General features: G+C 44.3%; 1 protein-coding gene across 1 annotated transcript; it reads left to right on the plus strand.

Annotated features, from left to right (window-relative positions):
• Window positions 1-4,019: 4,019 nt before the first annotated feature.
• Window positions 4,020-14,020, plus strand: LOC116373886 (glutathione S-transferase LANCL1-like; the record flags this gene model as incomplete). The annotated part of the gene is made up of 7 exons (XM_031822176.1): window positions 4,020-4,134; window positions 4,535-4,683; window positions 4,909-5,026; window positions 5,332-5,542; window positions 5,928-6,081; window positions 9,940-10,086; window positions 13,806-14,020. Coding segments are annotated over exons 2-7 (932 nt in total), but the record flags the coding sequence as incomplete, so codon positions are not given.
• Between the last annotated feature and the right edge of the window lie 302 nt (window positions 14,021-14,322).

Here is a 14,322-nt window from a genome sequence, read left to right on the forward strand (position 1 = left end):
TAGATGGAACTGTTCAGAAGACAGCAAAGCAGCAGGCTGTAACCAATGGAGACAACTTGTTCTGGGTTCTGAAAGGTGGACTTGGCTCCCCGGACTCTTTGCTATCAATCTGGAGGAGTGGGAGAGCTCAATCTGGAGGAGTGGGAGAGCTCAATCTGGAGGAGTGGGAGAGTTCAATCTGGAGGAGTGGGAGAGTTCAATCTGGAGGAGTGGGAGAGCTCAATCTGGAGGAGTGGGAGAGCTCAATCTGGAGGAGTGGGAGAGCTCAATCTGGAGGAGTGGGAGAGCTCAATCTGGAGGAGTGGGAGAGCTCAATCTGGAGGAGTGGGAGAGCTCAATCTGGAGGAGTGGGAGAGCTTGATTGGTGAAGGTGAAGAGCTTGAAGGTCAAAAGCAACTTGGTTGGGGATGCTGGCATTTCCATGGCAGCGACATATGCAAAACTGTCATTATTCTGCCACCAATACACAAACAGATTTCAGACTCAGAATGGACACAGCATAGAGGCTTATTGGAAAAGAAGATCAAGTGTCACAAACCCAGCACAGGGACTTAGCTACAGTAAGACAGATAACTACGGCAGTGTGACTCATAAGAGGCTGGTAGTTCACTATCATTACAGTGCATTAACTGTGATACAGGAATCCTATCAAAGCTTGATATGAACAAAGACTCCTGGAAGCTAAAGGGTTCTACCTGGAACCAAAAATGGTTCTTCAAATGGTTCTCCTGTGGGGCTAGCCGAAGAACCCTTTTAGGTTCTAAATAGCACTTTTTTTTCTAAGAGTCTAGAGAACAGAAATAACCACCATGTTCCACTTTTTTTCACAATTGATGTTTATTGGTTTGAACTGAACAAATTGAAAGAACACATTTTACATATATTATTTTATTAACATGATAAATGAGCCCCATTGAACAGGCCGGTCTACACACCACAAGAGGGACAGAGTTTTACTGTGTGTGTGTGTTACAAATGTATTTCTTGCACTTGATGCATGTGTACTGTGTCTTCCTGTGTCTTCCTGTCCTTCTTGGGTCCACACACATCACAGCACTTCTTCTTGTTGCTACCGGCAGCAATCTAGAATGATGAAAATATTTAGTTCAGGAATTTTACTAACATCTCACTCACATTTATAGTTACAGCAGGCCAAGGTAGGAGAGTCAGACACACACACAACAACATCACTCACACTTACTTCCAGTATTGGAGTTGTTGGTTCTGTGGGTCGGGCGGATGGGCGGATGGGGCACCAGCATCCTCATGATGGCTGCAGAAGCTGGGGTCCTTGGGATATGTTGCTTCCTTTGAATTGGAGGTCTTACCCAGCCTTGCCCAGCTCCTTGAGAAAGAGTCATCTTCTACAGAGCTTCCCTCTGTTCCAATCTAGGTTCAACCCCAACCAGATGACAAATGCATTGTATGCCGAGATGTCCAAAGTGGAACTAGCTTCTCTCTCTATTTCTAAGACCCTCTGAGCAGAGATTATATTTGCCATACTGATTGAATGTGGTAAGGAGACACACACAAAGCTATTTGTTTTTTTACCAGGTAAATTGACTGAGAACACATTCTCATTTACAGCAAGGACCTGGGGAATAGTTACAGGGGAGAGGAATGAGCCAATTGTAAGCAGGAGATGATTAGGTGTCCATGATGGTATGAGGGACAGCTTGGGAATTTAGCCAGGACACCAGGGTTAACACCCCTACTCTTACAATAAGTGCCATGGGATCTTTAATGACCTCAGAGAGTGAGGACACCCGTTTAATGTCTAGACGAAATATATTTTTTAGACCATAGGAAAGAGTGCCACCTACTGGCCCTCCAACACCACTTCCAGCAGCATCTGGTCTTCCATCCAGGGACTGACCAGGACCAACCCTGCTTAGCTTAAGAAGCAAGCCAGCAGTGGGATGCAGTGTTGTATGCTGCTGGCAAATTTATTTTGTCCCTCCCACAATTGGCACCTTTTTTTATTTTTTTTATTTTTTTTATTTCACCTTTATTTAACCAGGTAGGCTAGTTGAGAACACCTTTATTTAACCAGGTAGGCTAGTTGAGAACACCTTTATTTAACCAGGTAGGCTAGTTGAGAACACCTTTATTTAACCAGGTAGGCTAGTTGAGAACAAGTTCTCATTTGCAACTGCGACCTGGCCAAGATAAAGCATAGCAGTGTGAGCAGACAACACAGAGTTACACATGGAGTAAACAATTAACAAGTCAATAACACAGTAGAAAACAAATTGGGAGTCTATATACAATGTGTGCAAAAGGCATGAGGAGGTAGGCAAATAATTACAATTTTGCAGATTAACACTGGAGTGATAAATGATCAGATGGTCATGTACAGGTAGAGATATTGGTGTGCAAAAGAGCAGAAAAGTAAATAAATAAAAACAGTATGGGGATGAGGTAGGTGAAAATGGGTGGGCTATTTACCAATAGACTATGTACAGCTGCAGCGATCGGTTAGCTGCTCAGATAGCAGATGTTTGAAGTTGGTGAGGGAGATAAAAGTCTCCAACTTCAGCGATTTTTGCAATTCGTTCCAGTCACAGGCAGCAGAGTACTGGAACGAAAGGCGGCCAAATGAGGTGTTGGCTTTAGGGATGATCCGTGAGATACACCTGCTGGAGCGCGTGCTACGGATGGGTGTTGCCATCGTGACCAGTGAACTCAGATAAGGCGGAGCGTATAAGGTGCTTTAGTGACAAAATGGATGGCTGGTAGTGTGGGAAAATACTGACGTTTTACAATGTATCGACATAATGTATTGTAATAACATTGTGAAGGTTCCCGCAAGACATTGTGTAGTTTCAAACACTACAAAGGGTAAAGAGCGAGAGAAAAGCAGGAGACAGGCAGACAGGCAGGGAGACAGGCTGACAGGTAGGGAGACAGACAGGTTCTTGGTGCTATGTTGAAACAGCAGACCCAAGGAGGAGGAAGACAGAGTGAAAGCACACAGCAAACCTTTTTGTTAAATTTTTACTTGTTTTCACCTACACACACTTTTCCACACTTTCATTACCCTCGGGTCCAGTGGACCAGAACACCACATATGTAATATAAATGTGCAGGGGGGTACACAGTGTGCATCAATGAAAATGCATTATTTTACATGTTCTTCACAGAAAATGAGCCAAGGTCAATGAGTCTCAGGTTGAATATATATATATATATATATATATATTACACTTTTCTGGTTACTACATGATTCCATAGGTGTTATTTCATAGTTTGATGTCTTCACTATTATTCTACAATGTAGAACATAGTAAAAATAAAGAAAAACCCTTGAATGAGTAGGTGTGTCCAAACTTTTGACTGGTACTGTATATTAAAGGGCTTTAAATATTAATATAACAGGCTTTTATGTAGTATTGGTGCACAATTTATACTTAAAATATCAAATGGACTCTTTTCATTGAACGACTCATAATTCAGAGACTGGGATGGGTTTTGATCATTCAGAGACTGGGATGGGTTTTGATCATTCAGAGACTGGGATGGGTTTTGATCATTCAGAGACTGGGATGGGTTTTGATCATTCAGAGACTGGGATGGGTTTTGATCATTCAGAGACTGGGATGGGTTTTGATCATTCAGAGACTGGGATGGGTTTTGATCATTCAAAACAGACATGTAGGCCTTCATAGCAAAATCGTATGCTTTGTTTAAAAGGCAACAATAGTTTTAAAAGTTGGATGCATATCCTTCCATCAGCTCAATCTATCCCTGCGTGCATAAAATCCATAGCATTGCTTACGCCTTTTCACTGTCATTATGGCACACGAGAAAATACACAGTATAATTGCAATATCGTATTTGCAATGCACAGGTGGCAGCATTACAAAGTGGCAGCATTACAAGGTGGCAGTTGAAGATTAATAGTGTTTTATAAATGAATAGTCAGTAAATATGATAGTTGATTGTTTAACTCGTTATTTTACTGCACATCAACATATTACCTCACACGGTCCTCATCACTGCTCGAAGTAACCAAAAAAGGCCTGTAATGCGGACTCCTTCACACCAGGTGGCCACACTGACGTTGTAAAGTCCATTCAACGTGTTTGTCAGTGAAGCGATCAAGAACATTATAAACATCAACCGTCTGCAGTGGTATGTCCTTTTAATCGACTGACTTTTAACATTCGGCCTTTTTTTTGTGTATTTAGCGCAAAGGCATGTGTTTCAAAATATTAGCTAATATTGTAGCTATAGCTAGCTGCACTATCACACATGCTAATTTCAATGGCGACTGAGCACATGATATTGAGCTAGCGTAGCATGCTAGCGCTAGTTAGCATAGCTAGCAAGTTTGGGGGCGTGTTGCACGAATCTCTTCCAAAGCAGTGTCTCTAACTATTATATTTGATTTAGTTAGATAGCGAGATACATTGCATATTTTTGTTGCACCCTCTACCAAGGAGTTGTTGAAATTAATGTAATTATATCTGTAGCGAGAGCCAGACCGAGAGTGGTCTCAACATCGTGTGTCCCCATCCCACCTCTCTCGCAGATTCCTTCTCGTTTGACCAAAAAACTTGAGTTTTAGTGGGAGCGGAGGGGAGTTGGAAGAAAATGGACCAGAGAGCTTGGAAGAACCCATACGCAGACTATGATGGGAACCCTGCATCTGTGCAAGAACTATTTGATTCACAAGGAAAGGTATGAAGCTAACATTAGCTAGCCGAAGTTAAAGCTAGCTAGGCCTGGTAAGCAAACGGTCATACCCTGGCTGTACAATACATAGCCTACATGTCATGAGCCTTTTTATGGTAAATGCATCAGGTAACTGAAATATGCAACATTCAAAGGACTTCAAAGCCAGGACTACTGATAAAGATCTAATACAATAAAATCCAATATGTTCTGTCATGGTGTTTTCTACAGCTCACAGCAGAGTTTGCAGGGCGGTTGAGCAATGCCATCAGTCAGCTGTTGATGCACATGGAGAATGGGCTCAAGTCTGCTGACCCTAGAGACTGCACTGGCTACACTGGCTGGGCAGGTGAGGAAGAATAACCCACCATCTTGCTTTTTCTAGGTTTTGACTACATTCTGTCACCTCATATCACAAGTCTCCTAAACTCTGTCCCCGCCTTTCTCTTCCTCGCATCCCTCTTTCCTGTCCCCCTCCTCATCTCCCATCCCCTCCCTCCTCTCTTCCCTGTCCCCTCTCCCCCTCCTCGTTTCCCCCATCCCCTCCCTCCTCTCTGCCCTCTTCCCTGTCCCGTCTCCCCCCATCCCCTCCCTCCTCTCTTCCCTGTCCCCTCTTCCCCTCCTCGTCTCCCCCCATCCCCTCTCCCTCCCCAGGCATCGCCCTGCTTTACCTGCACCTCCACGGTGTGTTCGGCGAGCCTTCATTCCTGCAGAAGGCTCTGGACTACGTGGGCCACAGCCTGACGTGTCCGACGCGGCGACGTGATGTCACCTTCCTGTGCGGTGACGCCGGGCCCCTGGCCGTGGCTGCAGTGGTCTACCACAGAGTACAGAGGGCACAGGAGTCAGACGAATGCCTCAGCAGGTCAGTACAGGACATGGGCCAGCCATAGACACACACACACACACACACGTCTATCTATATATCTGTTTATATAATGATGTGTTTATATAATGATCTGTTACATACGTCATTGGGGATGGCTCACCAGTCTGAGAATTAAGACACTGGTGCTCTGTGTGTCTAGATTTCATTCCACCTAATTGCTAATTTGATCAGTATCTGGATATCATGCCAGTCACTCCTCGCACTTGTCTAGATCTGAGAGGATTTGGTAGGTGTCACAATATGGTCCACCTGATCCTATGGGATAAAGGCTGGATGTTGATTTGGAATGAAGTCCAAACAGTTAATCAGTAAGATGCCATAAGAGATCTGAAGTAACCTGAGTGTTCCCCCTTCTCTCCAGGCTGCTGCAGCTCCATCAGTCGGTGGTAATGGGCTCCGGGGCCAGCGGTCTTCCTGATGAGCTGCTCTATGGCAGGATGGGTTACCTCTACGCCCTGACCTTCATCAACCAGCAGTTTGGCCACGACAAGATCCCCATCCAGTACATCCAACAGGTCAGTCGTAGGCTCACGGTTAAGGTTCATCACATACACGTTGGATATCTATTCAATGTGTTTGCCAAGCACTGTTACATTGACCGTGTTCAATAGAAACAGAGTTGGTTGAGTGGGCTACAAGCATTGTCATCAGAAAGGTGAACGATCATCTAAGTAGGACAATTTTATAATGACATGAAATTGTTACCATTTTAAATGACTGAAAGGAGCTTAGTCGAGCCAAGTACTGTGCTGGCCTGGTAATGCATCCACTGGTGGAGCTGTGCTCTGAAGGACAAAGCCAGGGAGGCCCCCCTTTTGTAGGCCCACGTTAAAAACATTCTTTTTAGGAACTGTCGCCTTCTCAACATACTGTTGAGAGTTAGAATATTAGAATACACGATGCAATTTAGATATGTGGTTGTGCATCAGCAGTTCCTCTCTTGTCAGTCATTAGCCAGGTTTCCATCAAATTGGCGACCGATTTTCATGCAAAAAGAAAATGTGCAGATTTTCCCACCATGTGGTGTTTCCACCAAGCAGGCTTGGTGTGGTTCCCACCATGTGGTGTTTCCACCAAGCAGGCTTGGTGTGGTTCCCACCATGTGGTGTTTCCACCAAGCAGGCTTGGTGTGGTTCCCACCATGTGGTGTTTCCACCAAGCAGACTTGGTGTGGTTTCCACCAAGCAGACTTGGTGTGGTTCCCACCATGTGGTGTTTCCACCAAGCAGACTTGGTGTGGTTCCCACCGTGTGGTGTTTCCACCAAGCAGACTTGGTGTGGTTCCCACCGTGTGGTGTTTCCACCAAGCAGACTTGGTGTGGTTCCCACCGTGTGGTGTTTCCACCAAGCAGACTTGGTGTGGTTCCCACCGTGTGGTGTTTCCACCAAGCAGACTTGGTGTGGTTCCCACCGTGTGGTGTTTCCACCAAGCAGACTTGGTGTGGTTCCCACCGTGTGGTGTTTCCACCAAGCAGACTTGGTGTGGTTCCCACCGTGTGGTGTTTCCACCAAGCAGACTTGGTGTGGTTCCCACCGTGTGGTGTTTCCACCAAGCAGACTTGGTGTGGTTCCCACCATGTGGTGTTTCCACCAACTGGCAGGCAGACTACATGATGAGCTTAACATGAATGAGAGCAAATGCGCTCTAGCCAACAGCTGGCAGGCAGACTACATGATGAGCTTAACATGAATGAGAGCCCATGCGCTCTAGCCAACAGCTGGCAGGCAGACTACATGATGAGCTTAACATGAATGAGAGCCCATGCGCTCTAGCCAACAGCTGGCAGGCAGACTACATGATGAGCTTAACATGAATGAGAGCCCATGCGCTCTAGCCAACAGCTGGCAGGCAGACTACATGATGAGCTTAACATGAATGAGAGCCCATGCGCTCTAGCCAACAGCTGGCAGGCAGACTACATGATGAGCTTAACATGAATGAGAGCCCATGCGCTCTAGCCAACAGCTGGCAGGCAGACTACATGATGAGCTTAACATGAATGAGAGCCCATGCGCTCTAGCCAACAGCTGGCAGGCAGACTACATGATGAGCTTAACATGAATGAGAGCCCATGCGCTCTAGCCAACAGCTGGCAGGCAGACTACATGATGAGCTTAACATGAATAAGAGCCCATGCGCTCTAGCCAACAGCTGGCAGGCAGACTACATGATGAGCTTAACATGAATGAGAGCGCAGGTATTTGTATTTGGCAAACGGCAGTTGCGTATCGCTCAGGTAACCAGAATAAGACTCAATGTTTATTCGAAAGGTTCATCATAACTTGTTTAATCTGTAGCCTAGTAAACTGCATGGTTTCCTGAGTCCTAGTGGGAGGACCACACACCCATATCATTGTGTGACTCCAAGTTTACTTCCATGTGATGGTTATTATTTCCATCAAAAAAACATGTATATTGTATGAGTAGGTAGGACTACTATAAAAACTGTGGATGGAAACTTGGTGGCAGTCACTCAATTGGCCCATGTCGGTTTTTAGAATATTACGTTAATCTAGCCTGCTATCTATACTAGTCATTGTTGAATGCCGTACCACATTTGATTTTACTAGTCACTCTCACTCAGATATTTTATTAACATGGCATAAGACCGGGGCAAAATGTGGGTAAATGCAGAACATTGGATGTAAAACTGCACATTTTTGCCTCCGTCGCCAAGGCAAAATGTGTAGAATTATGTGAAACTTGTAATAAATGGCTCACTACTCTCCGTCCCCAAGGCAAAATGTATAGAATCGCGTGAAATGAGTAATAAATGGCTCCCTGTACTCTCCGTCCCCAAGGCAAAATGTGTAGAATTGGAGGGCGATATGGCCTGAACCATATCTCAAGTTTATTTTCTTTCTTAAACTAATGTGCAATTCATGATATATCTATTTATATAGATATATATATATGTGGTTTCTCTAAATAAGAGTTGTACAATTAAAGGTAAAATACACTGCGTTTCGAACAGAAATAATCTAATGAATTCAGGGTTTGTGAAGTTATACCGAGGCTGAATATAAGCCTTCCACGACCATAACACCCACGAATTATGTTATGAAACCCACTAATTATGTTATGAAACCCACTAATTATTTTATCAAACCTGCTTTTTTTTCTTGTTGCAATAATCACTGATCTGTCTTTGAAAATGTTATCTTTTTGTCACAACTGTGACTAGAAGCATAATGCACCTTCACTAATAATGATTAACTTCTTGTAGCAGCCATCAGGCTATAGAGAATTAACACAGGTCTCATCAGCCATCAGGCTATAGAGAATTAACACAGGTCTCATCAGCCATCAGGCTATAGAGAATTAACACAGGTCTCATCAGGCTATAGAGAATTAACACAGGTCTCATCAGGATATGGAGAATTAACACAGGTCTCATCAGGATATGGAGAATTAACACAGGTCTCATCAGGCTATAGAGAATTAACACAGGTCTCATCAGGCTATAGAGAATTAACACAGGTCTCATCAGCCATTAGGCTATAGAGAATTAACACAGGTCTCATCGGCCATTAGCCTATAGAGAATTAACACCGGTCTCATCAGCCATCTCTCAAGCCCACGTGCTGGTGACTAGCCAGCTAATCTTTATATTTCAAGTTTAGCCAACATGGATCTATTTGTTGGCTAACAAGGTTGAACAGTTGAATTGTTATGAACACACCCTTCTGTCCGTCTCCAACTGTTTGAACAGCATGTCAGCCTGTCCACTTGGTTCAGATGTTCAAATCATGTGACCTACCATCTTTCTCAGAAAGAGAATGTGTTGCCAATTCCTTATTAAACTGTTTTATGCTTATTGCACATTTATGAAACAGACTAGACATTGCGTATACTAGTCTTTGGCTAAAATGTAGGGGGGTGGTGTAAAATGTATTGCTCAGGAGGGTTCGCGTAACAACATTTTGCATAAGGCTCCCAAAAGGCTAAGGGCGGGTCTGACTGCATGTGTGGATGTGGGTAAGCTGACCCGTGAGCCACTGCAGCCCCTCGTTATGAGTTCAGATGCCCATCCCCGGACAAAGCCATTATATAATATCAGTGCCAGTAAGGTTCAGGTCGGGCACAATAGTGTGCGAAGCGTGAATTATTTTATCCCGTTGATATATGTTGTGTACATCCACCCTACAGATTTTCAGAAGCAATACAACCACTCTATTGGGAGGGTTCTGACTGAGTTGTGGTGTGTTTTGACCCTGGTCTCTCTCCCACAGATCCAGGGATGTGTGTTTTGATCCTGGTCTCTCTCCCTCTGATCTGAGGCTGTGTTGATATCAGGGATGTGTGTTTTGATCCTGGTCTCTCTCCCACAGATCCAGGGATGTGTGTTTTGACCCTGGTCTCTCTCCCACAGATCTGTGAGGCTGTGTTAATATCGGGGGAGGGCCAGTCTCAGAGGTTCCGTTGTCAGGACCAGAGCCCTCTGATGTACGAGTGGTACCAAGAACAGTATGTAGGCCCCGCCCACGGCCTGGCAGGCATCTACTACTTCCTCATGCAGGTAATAAAGCTAGAGCCGATTGGTTCGAACTTCCCTTTATTCCCATGCAGGTAAAGCTGATAGGTTGAAATTCCCATTTATGCAGTATTCTGAATCTAAAGAAAACTCCTTCATACAGTGGCAAGAAAAGTATGTGAACCTTTTGGAAATACCTGGATTTCTGCATAAATTGTTCAATTTATTTTTTATCTGATCTTCATCTAGGTCACAACAATAGACAGTCTGCTTAAACTAATAACACCCAATTATAATTGTTCATGTCTTTATTGAACACACCATGTAAACATTCACAGTGTAGGGTGGGAGAAGTATGTGAACCCTTGGTTTTAATAACTGCTTGGCCCTCCTTTGGCAGCAATAACCTCAACCAAACATTTTCTGTAGTTGCAGATCAGACCTGCACAACGGTCAGGAGGAATTTTGGACCATTCCTCTTTACAAAACTGTTTCAGTTCAGCAATATTTTTGGGATGTCTGGTGTGAACTGCTCTTGAGGTCATGCCACAGCATCTCAATTGGGTTGAGGTCAGGACTCTGACTGGGCCACTCCAGAAGGCCTATTTGCGTCTGTTGAAGCCATTCTGTTGTTGATTTACTTACCATTCTGTTGTTGATCTACCCAACTTCTGTTGAACTTTAATTTTGGTGGACAGATAACTGTACATTATCCTGCAAAATGTCTTGATAAACTTGAATTCGTTTTTCCGTCGATGATAGCAAGCTGTCCGGGCCCTGAGGCAGAAAAGCAGCCCCAAACCATGATGCTCCCTCCACCAGACTTTACAGTTGGGATGAGGTTTTGATGTTGGTGTGCTGTGCCTTTTTTTCTCTCCACACATAGTGTTGTGTGTTCCTTCCAAACAACATAACTTCAGTTTCATCTGTCCACCGACTATTTTGCCAGTAGCGCTGTGGAACATCCAGATGCTATTTTGCCAGTAGCGCTGTGGAACATCCAGATGCTATTTTGCCAGTAGCGCTGTGGAACATCCAGATGCTATTTTGCCAGTAGCGCTGTGGAACATCCAGATGCTATTTGCCAGTAGCGCTGTGGAACATCCAGATGCTATTTTGCCAGTAGCGCTGTGGAACATCCAGATGCTATTTTGCCAGTAGCGCTGTGGAACATCCAGATGCTATTTTGCCAGTAGCGCTGTGGAACATCCAGATGCCTATTTTGCCAGTAGCGCTGTGGAACATCCAGATGCTATTTTGCCAGTAGCGCTGTGGAACATCCAGATGCTATTTTGCCAGTAGCGCTGTGGAACATCCAGATGCTATTTTGCCAGTAGCGCTGTGGAACATCCAGATGCTATTTTGCCAGTAGCGCTGTGGAACATCCAGATGCTATTTGCCAGTAGCGCTGTGGAACATCCAAATGCTATTTATTGCCAGGTAGCGCTGTGGAACATCCAGATGCTATTTTGCCAGTAGCGCTGTGGAACATCCAGATGCTATTTTGCCAGTAGCGCTGTGGAACATCCAGATGCTATTTTGCCAGTAGCGCTGTGGAACATCCAGATGCTATTTTGCCAGTAGCGCTGTGGAACATCCAGATGCTATTTTGCCAGTAGCGCTGTGGAACATCCAGATGCTATTTGCAAACTTCAAACTTTTTTTTTTTTGACAGCAGTGGCTGCTTCCGTGGAGTCCTCCCATGAACACCTTTCTTGTTCAATGTTTACGTATCGTAGACTCGTCAACAGAGATGTTAGCATGTTCAAATCAAAGTATTTGTCGCGTGTGCCGAATACAACAGGTGTAGACCTTACAGTGAAATGCCGAATACAACAGGTGTAGACGTTCCAGTGAAATGCTGAATGCAACAGGTGTAGACCTTACAGTGAAATGCTGAATACAACAGGTGTAGTAGACCTTACAGTGAAATGCTGAATACAACAGGTGTAGTAGACCTTACAGTGAAATGCTGAATACAACAGGTGTAGTAGACCTTACAGTGAAATGCTGAATACAACAGATGTAGACCTTATAGTGAAATGCTGAATACAACAGGTGTAGACCTTACAGTGAAATGCTGAATACAGCAGGTGTAGACCTTACAGTGAAATGCTGAATACAGCAGGTGTAGACCTTACAGTGAAATGCTGAATACAACAGGTGTAGACCTTACAGTGAAATGCTGAATACAACAGGTGTAGACCTTACAGTGAAATGCTTACTTACAGGCTCTAACCAATAGTGCAAAAAGGTGTTAGGTGAACAATAGGTAAGTAAGGAAATAAAAACAACAGTAAAAAGACAGGCTATAAACAGTAGTGAGGCTATAAAAGTAGTGAGGATACATACAGACAACCGGTTAGTCAGGCTGATTGAAGTAGTATGTACATGTAGATATGGTTTAAGTGACTATGCATATATGATAACAGAGAGTAGCAGTAGTGTAAAAGAAAGGGGTTGGCGGGTGGCGGGACACAATGCAGATAGCCACGTTAGACAATGTGCGGGAGCACTGGTTCGTCGGCCCAATTGAGGTAGTATGTACATGAATGTATAGTTAAAGTGACTATGCATATAAGATAAACCGAGAGTAGCAGGAGAGTAAGAGGGGTTTGGGGGGGGCACACAGTGCAAATAGTCCGGGAAGCCATTTGGTTACCTGTTCAGGAGTCTTATGGCTTGGGGGTAAAAACTGTTGAAGCCTTTTTGACAGCGATGCAACCATGCTCTCGATGGTGCAACTGTAGAACCTTTTGAGGAACTCGGTAGCCATGACAAATCATTTTAGTCTCCTGAGGGGGAATAGGCTTCGTCGTTCCCTCTTCACAACTGTCTTGGTGTGTTTGGACCATTCTAGTTTGTTGCTGTGGACACAAGGAACTTGAAGCTCTCAACCTGAGAGATTTCTGTAAGTCTTTAGCTGACACTCTAGGATTCTTCTTAACCTCATTGAACATTCTGCGCTGTGCTCTTGCAGTCATCTTTGCAGGACGGCCACTCCTAGGGAGAGAAGCCACAGTGCTGAACTTTATCCATTTATAGACAATTTGTCTTACTGTGAACTGATGAACATCAAGGCTTTTATGCAAGTCAACAATTCTTAATCTTAGGTCTTCTGGGATCCATTTTGTTCAAGGCATGGTTCACATCAGGCAATGCTTCTTGTGAATAGGACACTCAAATTTGTGAGTTTTTATAGGGCAGGGCAGCTCTAATCAACATCTCCAATCTCGACTCATTGATTGGACTCCAGTTAGTTGACTCCTGACTCCACTGAGCTTTGGAGACGTCATTAGCCTCACATACTTTTTCCAACCTACACTGTGAATGTTAAATTATGTATTCAATATAGCCAAGAAAAATACCATAATTTGTGTGTTATTAGTTTAAGCAGAGTGTGTTTGTCTATACTTAGATGAAGATTTATGCAGAAATCCAGGTAAGTCCAAAGAGTTCACTTACTTTTTCTTGCCACTATGTTAAGTCCTACTCCACCAAGTAGTTGACTAGTTGAATCATACGCTGATGCTGGAATAGAGTATGTGAATTACTGGGAGACTCTGAGACCATGTTTGGAAACACTGTATTATGGGATCTAACATAGATGAAATCAGCAACCAGGGTTGGGATCAATGCAGGGAGTAAACACTTGCTTTTTCTCAGTGATACAAACCACCAAATGGAAATGACCCCAACATTTTCATTAACCTACTATGACGTGTGAGCAATGAAAAATGTCTTCCCTGTTCTGTGCCCTGCAGCCAGGCTATGTGGCCGGGGATGAGAGGGTCCACAGACTGGTGAGGCCCAGCGTGGACCACGTCTGTCGACTCCGCTTTCCCACTGGGAACTACCCGCCCTGCATAGGGGACAACAGGGACCTGCTGGTGCACTGGTGTCATGGAGCCCCAGGCATTATCTACATGCTGCTGCAAGCCTACAAGGTACTGGATACCTGGGCCCTGTTCAGTAGAGGGTAAACGTTTTAGTGAAACTGGGAGGTGCTCTTTTCTATCTGAACTCACCCAATAAAAACGCAGGTGTTGTTTTTTTTCCCGTTACAAACTGTTTTGATACGGTGTGCCTCTACTCAACACACCCCAGTACTATGTTAAGGATAGAATATGTGATATGGATAATTACTATGGTCCATGCGATCTCAGATGTAATTGGCAGATAACACCATCGAGGCCGGAGGTCTCTTGGAAAGTAATGGTGGTGAAGCTGTTTATTTGCTGTATTAGCAACCAACACCAAAGGTATAGCTACAATAGACTA

This window comes from Oncorhynchus kisutch, unplaced genomic scaffold (genome assembly GCF_002021735.2).
Source record: "Oncorhynchus kisutch isolate 150728-3 unplaced genomic scaffold, Okis_V2 scaffold4082, whole genome shotgun sequence".
NCBI lineage: Eukaryota > Metazoa > Chordata > Actinopteri > Salmoniformes > Salmonidae > Oncorhynchus > Oncorhynchus kisutch.